The following is a 19,044-nucleotide window of genomic DNA, read 5'->3' on the forward strand; positions in this document are numbered from 1 at the left end:
TGGAAGCTGTGCCCGCCCCGTCCACAACAGACTGACTTTGTTCCAGACAGAAAGGCTTTGTGAATGATTGTGTGTGTTTGTGCCAGCCAGAGTGAGGATGCAGGGTCAGTGACTCAGCCCTGTTCTACTCACTGAAAATCAGAAACAACCCACTTAAAGAAACCCCCAAACTATCTAACTTCCTAAAAAATAAATTAAAAAAAGACTCCGGATGATGCTAAGTGCTAACTAGCTATACCTGATCCAGAAACGAGGCCTTGACATGGGGCTTTAGCTTGTCCTTACCCCGTCCTCACATTGAAAGTGACGTTAAATTTATGTGTGGATTTCACAATGGATTTATTATCACAGTCACTTGAGCCACGTTTGTCAGGAGTGTGACTTTAGAAAGAGACAACCATTCTAGTGAACCGTATGGATCTCTGGGGTCCCACTGCATCCTGTTTGATCATGACAAACTGAAAAATAGGACTAAGTGTGTAAAGGAGACGACGATCAGTGTGGAGATGCTGTTACCCAACTTCAGTGACAGCAGAGGATAAATGCTGCTTTTCACAGGAGCAAGGATCTGCAGGTACAACCTTATGATTTTCACAACTCTACTTTGTCTTAGCTGTGTTTTTATTTTGCACACTCAACTTCATGTGCAAGAAGCTTAAAATAGACAACGATGGGGAAAAATATGAGGGACCATTTTTTCTTTTATGACCAAATACACACTTTTATTCATCATTTCATTTCAGCCATAGTCTGATAACTGAAACCGTATTGCTAAGATCTAGTGACGAATCCCATGGACAGCTGTCATTTAATAGCCTGGCATTTGAAAGTCTAAATATTTGAAATTTGGTGTAATGCTTGAATCGTACAAAACACTGATATTGTTAGCATCTGTGTGCATTGTCATATTGGCAACTGACTTTAAAATAATTGCTAAGAGACTGATGCTCCATCAGTCTCTTGTGTCTTTTGAAGTTAATGCATTTACTACAACCACAACAATTTTTCATTTATTTGTCATTTGATAAAATCTAATTTTCAGACTGATTTATCTTATGCACATGGCCTTCATTGCAGTTAAAGTAAAGTTATGATCAGAAATGATGCATCACATCAAGAAATTCCAAGTTTAGGTTTCAAGTTTATATAGTTTCTGCACATGCATGGATTTATTTTTTCATGTGTCTACCCCCTAAAGTCCAGAGACAGATCTGATTAGTAATTTATGATTCTAAAAATGTATCTGCAAAATTTACTCTAAAAAATGTGGAAAAAATGTTTAGCTTTCATTACTTTTCTTTCTGAGAGTATACAAGTTTATTTACTTTTTGTACAAACTCTGTCTTTGGTTCTTCTATTTGGTTAAACTAATCCATGTAATCAGCAGAGTAGAGAAAAGGATGTCTGGAAAGAATGGAGTGACACCAGCCCTCAGGCCTAGGACTGTCCCTCCCTGAGTGTTTATGTGCATTAGTTAATACTGTATGGGGCTAAATAAGCTCGTAGTTTGTTTCTTATTTGATAATGAGTTATTTTACGGTCACAAATACAACTGCTGCCAGGCAGTGGGGAGACAATGGCAGAATCTTCAAGATTTCATGCACCTGCCTGATTTTGTTTTGAGTATTTGTTGATGTGATTATGAGTTTAGACGGTGACGGTCAATTGGCCATAACACATGTATAATGGCCCGCTTTTTATACACTACCAGGCGACCAGTGGCACTTTGATATAGACGGCCGCCGTCTGGAGACATTTACACATCATGTATGTACGAATTCCTTCACTGTACAGTACCTATACAGTGAACTATATAGTGCCGTCGGCATTTTGTAGTGCTGTCCGAATCTACAATTCCAGAATTTGAGTAGACTAGAAATTTCCCAGAAGTCTTTGTGAAAAACTAGCATGCATCGATTCGCAATGTAATGTAATTTTTAAATAAACCATCCACATTTTCATCAACAGAACACAGTGGAGTCGTATTGATTCAATTTTCACTTTGTGAAATCGGTGACGTGTTACCAGCGTTTAAAAAAACGAAAGAAAAGTAGTGAACACGATGTCCAAATTGCTTTTAAAACCATTGGCACAATATAATCTTGCACTACATAATTTTTCAGTAGTTAGGAATTAGGGTGGAAGTTTGGACATACTGATAGTCAAGTCAGAGATGCTGACACCTAACAATTCGGCCAATGGCTCCCCAGCTGGATCGCTGGATTTTGTAATAGCATCATTGCCGCCATACGACTCAGTGCCAGGGTGGTCACTGACCAATGACAACTTTTAGTGAAAAATCGTCTGGTCACTGTGAAATTTTGACGTTTTCTTTAAATTTCTGCGACCACCTGGTAAATTTCCTAAAAAACCTTCATTGTGGTCGATGCACAGTGGTATTTTCTGATACGTGACCGTAACCTCAGTCAGTAAAACTTAAGAGTTCATTTTAATTTCCTGCATAACATCAGAAAAATACCTGCAGTTTACAGTGTTTAAAGATATTTATTTTTGTCGTCTTTAAATTATTTTCTCCTCAACAGCCAATCATGTTACTGAATTATAGTTATTTTTATTTCATCATCTTTTTTCTCTTTTCTTTCTACTTATTTTTCTGTTAAGTCTTCCACAATTGCGCCATCTTCTAAATCCATAATCTGAGATTAAATTTGAGGTCATTTTGTTTTAAACATTGTACTGTGCTTCATATTTTCAGTATTTGAAATGTTTTCAACCGAGAATAAAGTTTATAAGATTGACAGGAATTTCTGAAATGTTGCAGTAAAAAGTGTTTTTGCATCTATAGCTTGTGATGCAGATTTTTTTTAATATTATTGTGCTTCTTGTTGCCTTTTGACCCTTCTGAAGGCACAGATGCACATAAGGTTCATGATGTCATCCATATTTGGTTAAAGGCATATCAATAATTATGGTTGACAAACTTAAAACTAAATATGTTAATATTCAGGAAATATCAGCTTTTTTTAACATTTGATATGTGGCTGGTAACTTCTAAATGAAACACGCTCTTTGACATGCAATAAATCTTCAAACATTTATGTGATCAACATGAATCTGCTGATTCTGAATCCTGAGAAAAGCAGCGTTCCATATCGTATATCGAATAGCTGGTTCTCTGTGACAGAATTAGCTGATTTACGTTGATTACACAAATTGTGGCACATCCACACAAGGTTGAAATTCTGTGTTTCAGAATTTACTGGAATTAAGTAAATTGGGTAAAACAACTAAAAGATAAACACTGATGGCAAAGTTCTGGTGTAAAAAGGTTTAACACAAACCCCTACTATCACTCTGCATGTTTTATGATCTTTAAAAGTTTAACTTCTGGCTTCGTTTAGTCCATAAATCACTATTTGAGGCATGTAGTTAGTCACAGTGTTGTGTTTTAACAGCCGTTCTCCCCCTGTCCTCTGTGTAGCCGTCCTCGATGCAGTCACGTTTTAACGTGCATTGATATAGGCGCCGTGGGCCTGAACGAGGGGCTTGTTTGGCCGAACACTCTCTCTCGCATGTCATCTGCTTTTACTGGAGTCGGTGGACACTCATGCCAGAGGAGAATCCACGGGCATAAAGACTTTTTTTGTCATCACTGAGCTGGCTCATCCGCCGCTGTGACTCTTCAGCGTGCAATCTGGAGCATGGCACCGATCACTTTCAGGCCTGCCAAACAGTTGCAATGCATGAGCAGAGGAATCCTTTCTAAGTGCCAAGAAGCTTGAAGACGTCTTTTTAAAATGATGAAGAGGACAATGAGGCCAGAACAGAGTGTTGTTTGATTTGATTACAGATAAATAATAATAAAAAACCTTTATTTCTGTAAAGTTAACACTATTTAGTGAAAAAGTTTCAAAAAGTTGGCAGCCTTTTGTTTTTGTTTTTTTTGCTGTTTTTTGCTAGCAAGCATTTGTTCAGTGAATGAATGCCTGAAAGCCTACACAGGTCAGGAATCTGTCGGCAGCTGTCAGATGTCTTTTGTCTGAAGCTAGAACAACTTCCCCTGAGTCTGTTTCTTGGAAACAAATATGCCTCCACCTCTTACAGGATTTGAAGTTTTTCATGACTTTTTTTTCCCCTTTCTCCCCCAAACTATATTAAATAATTATTGACTTAGATATGTTACACGTGATCATTTTTTAAATGCTTAAAGGAAAGCAAAAATCTGGAGGATCTCAGTCTACGTCCGGACGTCACATAACTTGAGATATGTCATGTAAAATTCATGTGACAGAAACAAACATTGCTTTCTTACTCTGCTCCCAAGATCTCTGCTGCCCACATTTTGATGTCATCAAACCACTAACAATGCAAACAGCACAAAACTGAGGCTGTTTCCAGCTTTTCTTTCAGACCCTTCATTAAACACAATCACACACTAACGTAGAGGGTCAGACAGAACGTAAACAACAATATAAAATCCTCCCCGAGTTGTCAGCTTGGTGTTTTCAGACAGTCCTATAAATGTAGTTTATGAGGCTGTATTTGATGATCAGAGTTACGAGAGCCTGCCTGGTCAGAGCTGTAAAGTGGGTGAGGTGTAGGTGGTGAATGGGGCTCATTCATTATTCATGAGGCGGTCGGGCGCAGTGTGAGTGGCAGTGACAGCTAGAAACTCAATTACTGATTTGTATCAAGTCGTCTGGGGTTCCTGACCTGATATTTAAAGGACTGAAGCATTAATTGGCATTCTGCACAAACAAAACTGATTTCCTGGGAACAATAATTGGATTATTGATGCATTGGGCAGAGATAGAGTCAGAAAAAGACTTGATTTATCTGTGCATGACCAAGGTAAGTTCTCATAACTTATATGATATGGAATTTATGGAAAAATATGTTTAAAGAAAAGCGTAATTTAGAAAAATTGCATCAGGGTTGTTTTTTTTCTCATGTTTGGGCTTTAAAGTCACTTTTATAGTGTTCTTATTTACTTTTTTCTGTTAGTTTAATTCTTTAGTACAGCCAAAAAAACCTTTACTTTACTTAACTGACCACATTTTCATGTGAATTGGGTTTTTATGTTAACATGATTTAGTTAAATACTTAAAATTACATTTTATTAAAATAAAAATGCTACCCAAAAAAGTAAATATAAAACAAGTATGTTTTTTTTTAGCAAAACTTGTTTTTAAGGAGCACAATTTATTTGCTTTATTGTGTGTATAAAAAAGCCACACTATTTAAATGTTTTTAAGTTTTAACTTGAAGTACTTTCCTTGAGTCCAGATTGACCTTCTTACCTATAATCTTTTATGAGTACTTTATCCTCTATAAGTACACATGACTCAGAATTTTATTTTTTTCTCTTACAGGTTATTATTTTTTATTTAATTTGATCAGAGTATCACTGATGACCCAAACTCTTAAATGACCTGTAAAGATGAGGAGGCTGGTTGGACCAGGGCTGCTGTTGCTTCTGTGGCACAGTGTTTGGTCTCTGGATATTCCACTTGACGGTGAGTCAGTCAGTCACCCCCCCATATGTCTGTTTGCCTGCTATAAATCTAATGAGAAAAACTAATATATATTTTTATGTCTGCAGTCAGACAACCCCCAACGATTATAAAGCAATCCCTAAAGGACCATATTGTGGACCCCAAAGAAACAATGGTCATAGAGTGTGAAGCTATAGGCAACCCGCATCCTACGTAAGACATGCTGCAACAAGAGAGGGTTTCGTCAAACTGTACCCTTTTGTTTTCCACTTCACCAATCTTTTCTGTCTTTTGGTGAAGTTTCTCATGGAGGCGTAATGGAAAATATTTCAATGTGGCGCGTGACTCCCAGGTGTCGATGCGCAGGCGCGCAGGAACTTTGGAGATCTATGCCCGGAATAATCCAGAAAAGTATGAAGCAGAGTACCAGTGCATTGCTTCCAATCAGTACGGATCTGCGTACACCCACAAGATCAGTCTACAAATGTATAGTAAGTCAAGGAATCAACGACAATGCAATTGCTGTCTTTGCCAGAACATGAATGTGTCCATGTCTAACAAACACTAAGTTCCCTTGTTTTAAGTTCATGATTGTGCTCTTGCAGGACCTCCAGTTTGGCCACGGGAGATCCTGGAGCCTGTAGTCATCAGTGCGGGCTTGCCGCTGGTTCTGCCCTGTGACCCCCCAGCAGGACCACCTAAACCTGAAACCTACTGGATGTCTAGCTGTAAGCATAATCTTAAGGTCTACAGCACATCCATTTTCACAAACTGGAGTTGTTGTAAAACAGACTGGTTGCAAACCGTGTTTCTGTTTGATTCCAGGTTCATATGCAAGGCCGTTCAACTGGCCCATCCAGACGGCTTTCCCCACCATGCAGCCTGTGCGGCAGGACCGCAGGGTTTCCATGGGAATCAATGGAGATCTGTATTTCTCCAATGTGTTGTTTAATGACTCTGCTGTTGATTACTGCTGTAATGCTCGCTTCCCTCACAAGAATGCAATTCAGCAGAAGATGCCTGTGGTTGTTAAGGTGCTTTCAAGTGAGTAGCTTCACTATCAAAAGAAAACCACTAGAGGATTTTAGAAAACAGAAGTACTAGTTTGTTTTTTTCTTTCATACTAGGGTCAGTGGTGTTTTCAAAGCACAAACACTTGCTTTGTTTCAAGAATACTAACTCATCCATATGTGTAAAGCTCATTGTGCAGGACACAGAACCAGCAAAAATGCTTCAAATCTGCTTACTGTATAGTCAGAGACACTTATTTTAACAAATTTTACGACAAATTTCTTTTTTTTTTTTACTCTGCTTTTTAAAATTATTGCTCAACCTTCACTTTAGTTTAAGTTGTTGGCTTCTGACAGATATTTTTTTCCTGTTAAAAAAAAAAAAAAAAAACCTTTGTCTGGGATTCTCTGCAGCCCACTCTACTGCTGAGGCTGCCCCCACCTGGTTGTCTCCCAGGGGCTCGTCCAGCTCCAAACTGGTCCTCCAAGGGGAGGAGCTGCTCCTGGAGTGTATAGCTGCGGGAGTGTGAGTGTTAAAACAAACAAGGTCAAATTTTTCCTTTGATTTATGGCTACCAGTTTATTTTCTGGTTTGTGTGAGAACTAATAGCTTGATGCAACAAAAGCCATCCAAAGTAAATGCTTACTTGTGCTCACTAAGGCCAACTCCTCATATTGCCTGGACCAAGGATGGGGAGAACCTTCCAGTGACACATCGTATTAAAATAAAGAATTTCAACAAAATGATTCAAATCCCAAAGGCGGAATTTGAAGATGCAGGAGAATACACCTGCTCTGCAACTAACAAGATAGGTTACATTGAACAAACAATATCTGTCATAGTTAAAGGTAATAATTTCACAAACAGAAATATTTATCAGCTTAGTGTGAGATATTTGATCAACCTGTATACTCTATGCACCTGACAGCGGCTCCTTTCTGGGTGGAAAAACCTACAAATTTAATTCTGGCGCCTGAGGAAACCGGGCGGTTGGTGTGCCGTTCTGACGGGGTTCCTCGTCCCACCATCAGCTGGTTCATGAATGGGGACCCGATTGAAGGTAGGATCACATTTGATAAATTTTTTGGAGAAAGTAAAAATTCTAATGATATATTTTCTTGTGTTTCAGATGCACTCCCACAGTCCAACAGACTGGTGGCCGGGGATACTATAACTTTGCGCAGTGTGACCACAGAAAATACTGGTGTCTACCAGTGCAACGCCTCCAATCAGTACGGGTACCTACTGGCCAATGCATTTGTCAATGTACTGCGTAAGTCGTATTTTTGTGTCTCATTTTGCATCAAAAATTTGTTTACGAGCAGAAAATTGAAGCACGAGGTTATTTGAAAAAAGAAAAAATGTACTGATTGTCTGTTACTATTATTATCTATATCTAGATTCTACCCCTCGTATCATTGGTCCTAAGAACGAAGTTGTCAAAGTGATAGAAGGAAGTCGAGCGTTTTTAGACTGTCGCTTCTTTGGTTCTCCTGTTCCTGACCTGCGATGGTAAGATCCTAGCAAAATGACTCTTTAGTCCACAAATTAAGAAAATAAATCAATCTCTCCCTTTTTTTTTACTTCCACACATCTTTTTTTGGGTAATCCAACTCAGGTCAAAATATGGACAAGGCAATCTTGAGGGGACTCGATTCAAGACCCACAGTAATGGAACTCTTGAAGTCAAGCGGATACAACTAGAAGATGAGGGAACTTACGTGTGCGTCATCAGCAACATTGCAGGACGAGACGAAAACCAAGTCAAAGTGGAAGTCAAAGGTCACCATTGCATGCATCCATCCATAAAACCTGAAAGTCAATGGCATGTTTTGTATAAAAATATTGAAAATCCTTCCTCCCTTCTATTCTTTTCAGAGCCTATAGTAATTGTCACCAAACCACAAAGTATGAAGGTCATTCGAGGAACGGATGTCCGCCTCGAGTGTGCTGTTAAAGCAGATGCCACCACTCCATTCACAACAACATGGATAAAAAACAAAAAGCAAATCTCTTTCGGCTGGAGGTGAGTATTTACGTTGAATTCAAGTTTGTGTGGCACAACCATAAAGTGTTAGCCCTAAAACATCTCTATTTTCCTTTTGTCCTCAGAGTCTCTCTGGATGAATCAAATCTAGTCATTACTGATGTGAACAGAGGAGATGAGGGCAACTACACCTGTGTCTTTAAGAATGAGCTGGACCAGAAGTCTGCCTCTGCACACCTGCTAGTGATGGGTATGACCAACCCAAATAGGAACACTTTTATTATGTCAAACAGAATGCTGGAGAGGTTTGAATATTTATTAAAATTTTTCTTCCTAGACCGTCCAAATCCTCCAACTGACCTTGAGTTGTCTGATCCATTTGAACGCAGTGTGCGACTCAGTTGGGTTCCTGGTGACAGCAACCATAGCCCAATTACTGGTAAAAGTTGTACAACCTACTTTACTGAAGGACAAAAAGTAGTATTTTTTTCTGTTACACTATGTTAGACCTAATTTTTTTTAATTACAGATTACTTGGTGCAGTATGACGACGACGACTGGCTTCCTGGAAAATGGAGAAATCTGTCAACATACCCAGGAAACCTTAACTCTGTTATCTTGCATCTCATACCATTTACCTACTATGAGTTCAGAGTTATTGCAATTAATGCAGTTGGCGCCAGTCGTCCAAGTCGCCCATCATCTCGCTTCCAGACCAGTGGTGCACGTGAGTTTCCCTGCTGTTAAATGCAACAGTCTCATTTATTTTCACACCAGGCAACAAATTTCTTTTTTGTTGTCTCTCTGTCTAGTGAGATCGGTACGGGGATTCTTTCTATGCATTGGATATAGTCAAGCATTCCTGATTGTTTGGTTTCATTTTTGTGCTGGTTTACTTTTAATTTCCTTTTTACCCAAGTTGTGCCCTCTTCGTCTTCATGAGCAGAAACATAGGCGATCAGTTTGAGGATTTTAAAATAAAAATTACCCTTGATTACACTTAATTGGTCTGCAATTTTTGGCAGTTAGTTGCCCTGTGAATCTTAGGAGCATTTTTCACAGCAGCAGTGGAATTAGCATAACAAATACATTCCAACACACATCAGTTTGATCTATGATAGTCTAAATATATGAGACTTTAGGATTACTGATCATTTACCAGAAATACATACACAAAGTCATACTACAAACCTAAATGGGATAAACGATGTACTTATTTTTAAGGGGAATGTTTTCTGCAGAGTAAATCTAATGTTCTAGATATGGTCAACGGAAATATCCCCTATTTGTTTTAAAAGCTATATTAAATTACGTAAAGCTTATGAGTCTTTAAAAAGCATTTCTTATGAACCAAAATACTCATCAGGCATGACAGCTTCCTCAATCCCCTCTCTCTATGTAATATTGGTGTTTGTCTGTCACAAAAATGTTAACTTACATGGTAAATCTACCTGAAACTGTAACAATGCCTCATATAAGTTTTTATCAAGCTGAAAAAGCTGTTTTTTTAAACACTGGGACATGAAATTGAAGTTTTGGCACAAAACAGTGAATTTACAGCTTATTTGGTTCAGAGTTTTGCTGTACATATACATTTTATATAGAAAGGGTCCTTAATGATATTAAATACAAGAAAGTTAAAGTATCAAATAAGCAGTCAAAGCTAATATCTTATGTACCATTATTTTATCTTTAAAAAATGTTCGAAGTGAGGATGAATGCATTAGGCGAGCGCCTATTACTCCGGGACAGCAGTTTTTAGCAGAATAAAATCCCAAATAATTCAAATAAATTATTTTGAAAAAAAGCAGGTTTATTTGTTTTGTTTTTTTAAGGCAAAATTCAGGTTCCTATTTCTAAATCAATAACTTTCTCAATCAGCTTTCTGTTGTTTCCGTCACAGCCCCAGACGTCATCCCAAAGAACGTGAAAGGTGTGGGCACATGGAGAAATAACATGGAAATCAGCTGGGAGGTACTTAGAACTCACGACTTAAACTCTATAAAAATCAAATATGTTTAGAAAATCTAAAGTACATCGTTACCTTCTGTTATGGCTTTGCTTTCAGCCTCTAACCTACAGAGAGTGGAACGGACCTCACTTGAAGTATCTGGTGTGGTGGAGAAGGAGAGATTCTAGGGAAGAGTGGAAGAATGCAACTACAAAGTGGTTGAGATACTACATCTATGATGCAGATACCTTCACCCCTTATGAGATCAAAGTCCAGGCTGTCAATGACTTTGGGCTGGGGCCAGAGTCACCCGTAGTCATTGGTTATTCTGGTGAAGACCGTAAGTTCCACAACAAAATAGACTAGCTTTTTTGGGTTATGTGTGACTTTGCAGCATTCTCACAGCTCCATACCTGTTCATAATTAAGTCAACGTGAATATTTAACACTGAAATAAAATCAATTACATTTTTTCTTTCACTTCTCCTGAAGGTCCACTGGCTGCACCTTTAAATCTAAGAGTTTCTGACATTGAAAGCACTCAAGTCACTGTACACTGGGACCCAGTGTCACGAGAGGCCATCATGGGAGAGCTAAGGGAGTATAAGGTGTGTCTGCTGTTATTTTGATCATGTATAATTCAGGTTGAGAAACATAGTTTTACAAGAATACAGTGTCAGCTGATAAATAATATAAATTACGATTGTAGAAGTTCTTGGTTTTTGCCACCTCCTATCTCTTAGGTCTACTACTGGAGAGACAGCAGTCAGCTGCGGTGGTTGTGGGTCAACAGAGGAATGAAGTCCAAAATATTCCCAAACAATGATCCAGAACCATCTGGAGTCATCACAGACCTCATACCTTATAGCAACTATAAGATGTATATAGTGGTAGCTAACAGTCGGTATGAAGGGCCACCGAGTAACAACATACACTTCTCAACACCTGAAGGAGGTAATTGTTTTTTTTCATATTAATTGCCAAAAAAAAAGCAAAATTTGGATGAAACTAAAATAATCTATGTTTTTGTCCCACTGGTTTTAGTACCGTCCGCCCCCACATCCTTCAGAATCCAACAGCGCCATCTGGACAGTATTTATGTTGACTGGAGTCTGCCAGCAGAACCCAACGGGATCATCACTGGATACTCTCTGAAGTATCACACATGTAAACCAACGCTCTATTCTGCACATTCTTCACCATGGACACATTTGTTTCCCTTAAAGTGAACCAGAATTTGGTTTCTCCCCGATAATCTGGAACAAATTTTCAGTCTGAATTCACCCAAGCGGATTCTGGTCTGGGACCAGGAACCGTTCTCGGACGCACCTTTTGAAGGGGATCTTGGTTTGTTTCCAATCGGAATGAACTTCGGTTTGCTTTAAAATTCCAACCAAACCAAATTAATTGGACTGGGTCTGAACCAACAGACTTTCCCAGTCTGAATACACCCTAAAAGAAACAACGCAGTGAGGCCTTTAATGGGCTGTAGCTGAAGTATATCCTAAAACAGTGTGTCTCCGCTTTCTAAGGACAAGATGTACTTTGAAGTTAGTTTTACCTGACTATATTTGCCCCATGCTAATGATTTCTCCTCACAGTGAACGCCACCAGAGGAGAGGAGATGAGAGTCGAGGATTTCCCACCTAATGTGACAAGCTTCTCCATCCGCCGTTATGACCGATACACTCGCTACTGGTTCTCCGTGGCAGCCCGAACTCGGATTGGAATCGGAGACTGGCACACGGAGGAGTCGCCGCATTACACCACCGAAAGTAGTTTGGAGTTGATTTTTTTTTCAAGGCGTATTTGAAGATGAGCCCTCTTTAGTTGTCTTCAGTTCCAACACTGTCTGTGTCCCTCAGCGTACGCTCAGGACCAGGTGGACATCACCACCCAAGGCTGGTTCATCGGGATCATGTGTGCTGTGGCTCTCCTCGTGCTCATCCTCCTCATTGTCTGCTTCATCAAGAGAAGCCGAGGCGGGAAATACCCAGGTAAAAAGGTTTTTTGGTCCTGATGTCCTGAACTATGATTAGAAAATTATTTTCTTTGCAGTTCGAGAGAAAAAGGACATTTCACTGGAGCCTGTGGATGACAAAGATCAGGAAGGCTCATTTGACTATCGGTAAGAATTACAGCAAACAACCAGAAAGATGTGGGATGGAAACACCTGCAGATAGTTTACTAATGCAATAAACATTTACCCAGTTAATGTGCAACTGTAATTAGTTTTAAACATTTTTTAAATGTCCTTTTGTGTTTTTTCCAGTGTTTTGAGTGTAAAAGTTTAAATAACAGCATGATTTTGATGACTAACAGCTGATATGTTAAAAAAAAATGGTAAATTAAGTTTACCTCATAAAGTGTTTACATTTCTGTCATTTTTTATTTTTGAGTAATTTCAAGTATCAATAAATAAGGCAACAATATTAAAATAAAAAAAAAGTTTATTCATATAAAAAAATATGGCCAACTAACTGGTTTATATTACTTTGTTGGCTCACATACTCCAATTTTTTAATGTATGAAACCATCCTATTTGTTTAAAAATAAATATTTGTTTTTCTTTCAAAATGGCACAAAACTCAGTGCATTGATCAAGACTATTATATAAGAATTTGTTTTGTAACAGTAAAGATTTTTTAAAGCACAAATTAGATAATTTTGAACTAAACAAATATTGTTTTATAAAGATAGCAGCCATAGTCATCGATGCAAGTATCAGTTGACCGTTTTTATTTCTCAAGTTGCATGCTGATAAATAAATCAACCCTCAAACATTTCAGTGGGTATCTTAAGGTTGTTTTTTGACATTTAAAACTTTTTTTTTTTTTTGATTCCGCCTAAATATTTTGCTTTTTTTGCCCCACGTTTCCTCCGAACCTTCATCCCTGTTCTTTTCACTCTGAACTACCGCAGATCCCTTGAAAGGTATGACTAGACTAAATTTGACACCCCTGACACTTCAGTTGTCAATATTAGTTTTTTTCTTGTTTGGATAAACTGACTTAAAACAAACATTTGGATATTTTAGGATCACACACGTCTCCACGCTGCCTTTTCCTCGGAGGCACATGTAAGTATTCTGCGCATGTTCTGCAGCCAGTGTGAAGAATTCTCCGCTAAATATTGTGTTTATGTTTGGTAGAGAGGAGGAGAGGCTTCAAAGAGCCCAGCCGGCTGTGGAAGCCATGATGAAACGAGTAGACAGTGACGACAGTCTGGTGGAATATGGAGAAGGAGGGGAGATGCAGTTTGAAGAGGATGGCTCCTTCATCGGACAGTACACAGGAACCAGGAGAGATGTCAGAGACTTGGATTTCAGCGGAGGTCTGGAGCTCCGATCTCCAATGAATACTATATACTCCCTTGCGTGAAGCCTGAACTGCACAATGACCAATTTGAAGATCTGGGGATCTGCTTGTATTTTTTCAAAAGACAAAGACAAAAAAAGACCAGCACAAAGACCACTCAAGAAGTCGAGTATTGAGATGTTTTTTTTGACTCTATGAAACAAAAATGTTTTTTTGTACAACTTGTGTTTACAGGTTTTATCCCCTTGTTCTTTAATTAATCTGGTAGAGAGATGTTTGCTCAGCGCCGTGAGAGACAGGCAAATATTTTCTTATCATGTTGATAAGAGCAGGTAGAATATTTAGGTGCCGGCTGTAAATGCGTATTTTTCTATCCACAAAATGGGATTTGTATTATTTTTAGCGCTTATTGCTATTTAAAATAACAGCAGCATACCACACTTTATCATTCAGGGAAGCCAAGAACTGAAGGATCAGTCAAGTCTGTCTTCAGTCCCACTCATGGAACTGTATTCAAATTAAGAGAGTTTTGATAGTGCCTCTTTGTCATCTTTTTATGGTACTCAGCATTATTCCTGCTGATAAATGATTTTAGGGAAATCCAAATCAGAACAAGTACATTCTTTTTCAACCACATAAAGAGGATTAATATGATTGTAACATTGTGTGTTGTGCACTAACCTAAATAAAGTGAAAATATTGATGTCACAATAGTAAATTAAAACTTTGCTTAATTAATTCCACATTTTATTGTTCTTCTTTATTATTGTTTTGGGTCCCTAAATAGAGGATCTGAACCATGAACATATATGTTTATTTTCAGTTTTTTTTTTTTCAGTCAGTTTTAACAAATGTTAGAGATCTTTATTCTCCTACCTGAGGAGGCACACATGAATTGCCTGTTCTTTGAAAATTAGTTTGATGTTGGGTTTGTTTCCTCTTTAAGGACATTTGCTGGGAACATATCTAGCCATCAGATTTTAGTAAAAGAGACAGAAAATTTAACAGAAGGAGCAGTGGTGAATGGAATAGATGTGAGTAAACACACCAGAAAGGACTAAAGAAGCAGAAGTCATAAAAATAAATCAAAGAACTGCTAAAATTATATTATTAATCCACAAACAGCTTATAGAAAATGAAGATCTGAAAAGGGTTGTTACCATAGGAAAACTATGTTTTGAAACTTTGATTATGGCTGAGTTCAGGTCAAGTCTGAGCAGTGATCTACTAAGAACGATTGTGCAATATGAGTTTTCTTAGAAACCAGCATTTTTCAGATTTCAAAGAAACGTCATTTTATTGGACCTTATTTGGTGAAATTTACCAACAACTTACCAAGGTCATTCATGTAAGAACAGATTATTCTTTAAAATACCAAGGTTAAAGTTGTGTATTAAACTCAATAGTCTGTTGTCATTCATTAAAAGTTCATTTAACTCAAACATTAAAAAGATGCCACAGAACCCTACATTTCAAGGGAATGTCGTAGGAGATTATCTTCCACATCTTATTGTTTCTTCTTAAAACATCTTATCTAAATACATCTTATCTAAGAATATGATAGGATATCTTATCTACCGATGTCATCATCTAAAGATAAAGACATGCAAGCAGCACTTTTTTCTCTGCCTTATAGGTTGTTGTCCTTTGGTATCATTGGATTTAGAGCACTCTGATACAATAAAGATGGATCCATTTGAAAAAAATATATTGGTTTTTGGACAAAACTTAAAAAGGACAAATACTACTTCAAAATTAATCATGTTAGCAATGTTTAAATTAAAATTATGTGTAAAATGAATTAGATCTATTATGCTTGTTTGTGGTAGGAAACTGACTAACTTGCGTGACAGAAATATGAAGCATATTTTAAACCAACTGTCAAATTATTTTTTAAATGTTGAAAAACCTTAACTGTAAGGACTGCATGGGATTTTTTTTTTTAATTAAAGGAAAAACAAGACAAAGTTTCTCATTTTTGTGTTCAAGTTAAAATAGATTTTCTTTAGCATGTAGCTAAATAGCAAAGAAAACAACTGAAAAGGCGCTTTAAAGGTTTGGAAGATTGATTAGACTAGAGTATTAAATGGAAATATAATCAATCAAGCATTAATCTTTCTGGTCTTTTAAGATTTTTTCAGAAAAAATGTACAGTGAAACCTCAGCAAATCTTGACTTTTTATCATTTTTGAAAAGTTCTGCATCAAAATGGGAAAGCTGAATGAATCTGAGGGATTAAAATATTGCCTGCAAAGTGAGCTGATCCACTTTCCTTATGTAATAAACTGAGTTTGTTCGGAACATTTCAGTCAAACTGGATGATCATAACAGTAAAGTTTAACTCAAACAAAAGTCATAAATCATTTTCCTTCAGCCTTTGTACCTGTGTCATCATGCATATGATCTGGTGTGAGTTAAGAAAAAAACCAAGAAAAATAAAGCAAAAGAAATAAAGTGTATGTCAATTGGTATGAAAATATAAAAAAATGGATTTGGATGAATGTGCAATGTCTCACTTGAATGAAAAAATTAGGTGAAATTAATTATTAACACTCGTCAAAATTATTTTTCTTGGGGATCTACATAATGTTTCTTTTTAAAACATTCTCTCTTCTAATTTTAAATATTTTGCTGTTTATTTTTAGTTTTTGTAAAGCAAATAAAAATGACCCATCCAACCAATCTACCTGCCCCATAAAAGCTGGAACATTCCAGTTTAGGTCAGGTAAAGCAGAGGGGTGGGGTGTGCTAACTGGATATATAAGGGGCGTACTTCTGGAACCGGGGAAAAAAAAATCAGAATCAATTTGATTCTGATCTTTGAGAAAAAAAATATTCTGCCATGGCTCAACTGACAATCCTGACAGGTAAATTGTATTACCGCAAAAGTTAGTTTTCTGTTATGTCAAAACTTGAACAAGAATATCACTAATTGTTTTTTCTTTCTCAGTACTGTCAGTTCTGATATGTCTTCAAACTGGTAGGAATTTGTTTCTTCATTTGTTGCATTTCAGAGCATTTTCCTGTCATTTAAAACAAACTATTAACTTTTTTTCTGCTTTATCCCAAAGCGTCTTCCACCAAACTGGTCTGCTACTTCACCAATTGGTCCCAGTATAGACCTGGTCTTGGCAAATACCTGCCAGAAAACGTAGACCCTCATCTGTGTACACACCTGATCTATGCCTTTGCTGTTATCAGCTCTTCAAATGAAATCAAAACCTTTGAATGGAATGATGAGACTTTGTATAAATCCTTCAATGAACTCAAACACAGGTGAGCTGTACAATGTGTTCAATGTTGATCAAAATATTAACAATGATTTTTGCTTAAGAAAGTTGTACGTAAAATTCTTATAGGAAGCCCTTATGGGATTATTTGCTTTATTGGTGCTGCTGACTTACTATAAACATGTTATAGATATCTATGGAAATCATAAAATTCTGGTTCTGTCTTTTCTGTTACTATTTGAACCCACTTCACAGAAATCCTCAGCTGAAGACTCTGTTAGCTGTTGGTGGAGCAACCTTTGGATCAACACAGTGAGTGTACAAGCTTTAACTTAGAAGTATTTCCTTTGAGATGCACTATATAAATTCATATTTTATATGTTAAACAATCAACAGAAAATAAAAGAACAGATCTATTAACTCAATGGCTTGTCATGTTGTTTATCCATCACTCCATCTGAATATTTTTATATTTTTTCGTATTCTTTGTTTTTGTTTCTTTTTTTGGATCAAAGCATAATTTATTTTGACTTTTAGTGCTAATAAATGTTACTGTGTTCAGATTCACCATCATGGTTTCCACTCCTGCCAACCGTGAGACCTTCATCCAGTCCTCTATCAGATTCTTGAGACGTCACGGCTTTGATGGGTTAGACCTGGACTGGGAATATCCTGGGTCACGAGGTAGCCCCCCTGAGGACAAAAGGAGGTTCACATTGCTTTGCCAGGTCAGTTTTTAGGAAAACACACTATAGAGAATGTTTGTTATATATCTAGATGTATCCACATGTCTCCATTAATTTTAGGAATTACTTGCTGCCTTTGAAAGAGAAGCAGCTGAAACCAAAAGGCCACGACTGCTGCTCACAGCTGCAGTGTCTGCTGGGAAGAGAGTCATAGATAGCGGTTATGAGATTGCTGATATCTCTAAGTAAGATGATGGAACATATTCTTGAAGCTCTTTTCATGTACATACTTTTAATGAAACTTGTACCATGTGCTGTTTTATCAGGGTTCTGGACTCAGTGTTTGTCATGACCTATGACCTCCATGGAGCCTGGGATCCATTCACTGGCCACAACAGTCCTTTGTACCGCAGCTCTTTTGACTACGGCGACAACATTTACTACAACACAGTTAGTAAAATCTCCATCAGAAATCATTTTAAATGTCTGCATGCTGGAACATAAACAATTATTTTTTTTAACCATTTTCTGCTGCAGGACTTTGCCATGAAGTATTGGAGGGACCAGGGAGCCCCTCCCGAAAAGCTGCTGGTTGGCTTTGCAACGTACGGACGCTCATTCTGGATGTCAACTTCTGCTAGTGGTGTGGGAGCGCCAGCCGGCGGACCAGCCTCTGCTGGACCGTACACCCGGGAAGCTGGAATTCTGTCCTACTATGAAGTCAGTCACAGCAAAATAAAAAAACATGTACACTTTTTGTAAAAAGTTATGTACTAATTGTACAATGTTATTCCACAGGTTTGCACTTTCCTACAAGGGGCCAGTTTACACTGGATTGATGAGCAAATGGTACCCTATGCTGTAAAAGGCAGAGAGTGGGTGGGGTTTGATAACAGGCGGAGCTTTGAAATCAAGGTAGTATGTTACATCTTTATCTTTCACATTTTCTGATAATTAAAAAAAAAAAACAGGGAAAATGGAAGCATTTACAAAAAAAAAAAAAAAAAATGCAAATTTGCTGAGGTAAAAAATGGCCAGTAAAAATATTCCCCTTAATTCTACGTCTATTCTTTTTTGTTTTTTGCAGTTTTTTGTAAAATACATATATGAAAAAAAGATATTTCAGATTTTATTCCAGCCCTCTAAACGAACCACCCTGATCAATCATTCTCCAACTCATTCACTCCCTTTTCTTTTCTGCAGCTCTTGTCCCTCATCTCCAATATCCCTCTCTTTTGACCTCAGTTACAAAGGGGGTTTATACAAATATACCCCCCCAGTGTAAAAAAGGTTACATGATCCCCTTTGTAACAGTAGAGACTGTCTAACCCAAGAGGTCAGCAGCTCTTATCTGTTTGCTCAGCTGCTGGACAAGACAAGTAAAAAAAAAAAAAGATGGTGACAATT

The 19,044-nt window shown here is 37.6% G+C and overlaps 2 protein-coding genes across 4 annotated transcripts in view; both read left to right on the forward strand.

The window, feature by feature from the left end:
• Nucleotides 1-23: 23 nt before the first annotated feature.
• Nucleotides 24-14,464, forward strand: nfascb (neurofascin homolog (chicken) b). Of its 3 annotated transcripts, none has more exons than XM_024293317.2 (27): nt 24-574; nt 5,334-5,477; nt 5,564-5,669; nt 5,757-5,947; nt 6,062-6,184; nt 6,282-6,500; nt 6,881-6,992; nt 7,128-7,315; nt 7,396-7,527; nt 7,597-7,740; nt 7,868-7,979; nt 8,086-8,249; nt 8,346-8,493; nt 8,580-8,704; nt 8,792-8,893; nt 8,984-9,181; nt 10,358-10,428; nt 10,523-10,745; nt 10,897-11,012; nt 11,148-11,358; nt 11,449-11,571; nt 12,006-12,179; nt 12,270-12,401; nt 12,463-12,532; nt 13,327-13,338; nt 13,442-13,483; nt 13,556-14,464. In XM_024293317.2, exons 2-27 carry the CDS (start codon nt 5,402-5,404, stop codon nt 13,782-13,784), a joined length of 3,543 nt encoding a protein of 1,180 aa, XP_024149085.1. In that variant the 5' UTR covers nt 24-574; nt 5,334-5,401; the 3' UTR covers nt 13,785-14,464. The 3 variants fall into 3 exon arrangements, with proteins under 3 accessions (XP_024149085.1, XP_024149087.1, XP_024149086.1); XM_024293318.2 differs by lacking the exon at nt 24-574 and adding an exon at nt 3,020-4,812; XM_024293319.2 differs by lacking the exon at nt 13,327-13,338.
• Nucleotides 14,465-16,287: 1,823 nt separating this feature from the next.
• The window catches only part of LOC112158685 (acidic mammalian chitinase), a 3,670-nt gene continuing 913 nt past the window's right edge, over nt 16,288-19,044 (forward strand). The window contains exons 1-9 of the mRNA XM_024292152.2: nt 16,288-16,588; nt 16,672-16,701; nt 16,793-16,997; nt 17,207-17,263; nt 17,514-17,679; nt 17,758-17,882; nt 17,964-18,087; nt 18,175-18,357; nt 18,436-18,552. Of these exons, the coding sequence (XP_024147920.1) occupies nt 16,564-16,588; nt 16,672-16,701; nt 16,793-16,997; nt 17,207-17,263; nt 17,514-17,679; nt 17,758-17,882; nt 17,964-18,087; nt 18,175-18,357; nt 18,436-18,552 (1,032 nt within the window). The 5' untranslated portion in view covers nt 16,288-16,563. The remainder of the gene's footprint in view (nt 16,589-16,671; nt 16,702-16,792; nt 16,998-17,206; nt 17,264-17,513; nt 17,680-17,757; nt 17,883-17,963; nt 18,088-18,174; nt 18,358-18,435; nt 18,553-19,044) is intronic.

The sequence above is a fragment of the Oryzias melastigma genome, linkage group LG7 (genome assembly GCF_002922805.2).
Source record: "Oryzias melastigma strain HK-1 linkage group LG7, ASM292280v2, whole genome shotgun sequence".
NCBI classification, from domain to species: domain Eukaryota; kingdom Metazoa; phylum Chordata; class Actinopteri; order Beloniformes; family Adrianichthyidae; genus Oryzias; species Oryzias melastigma.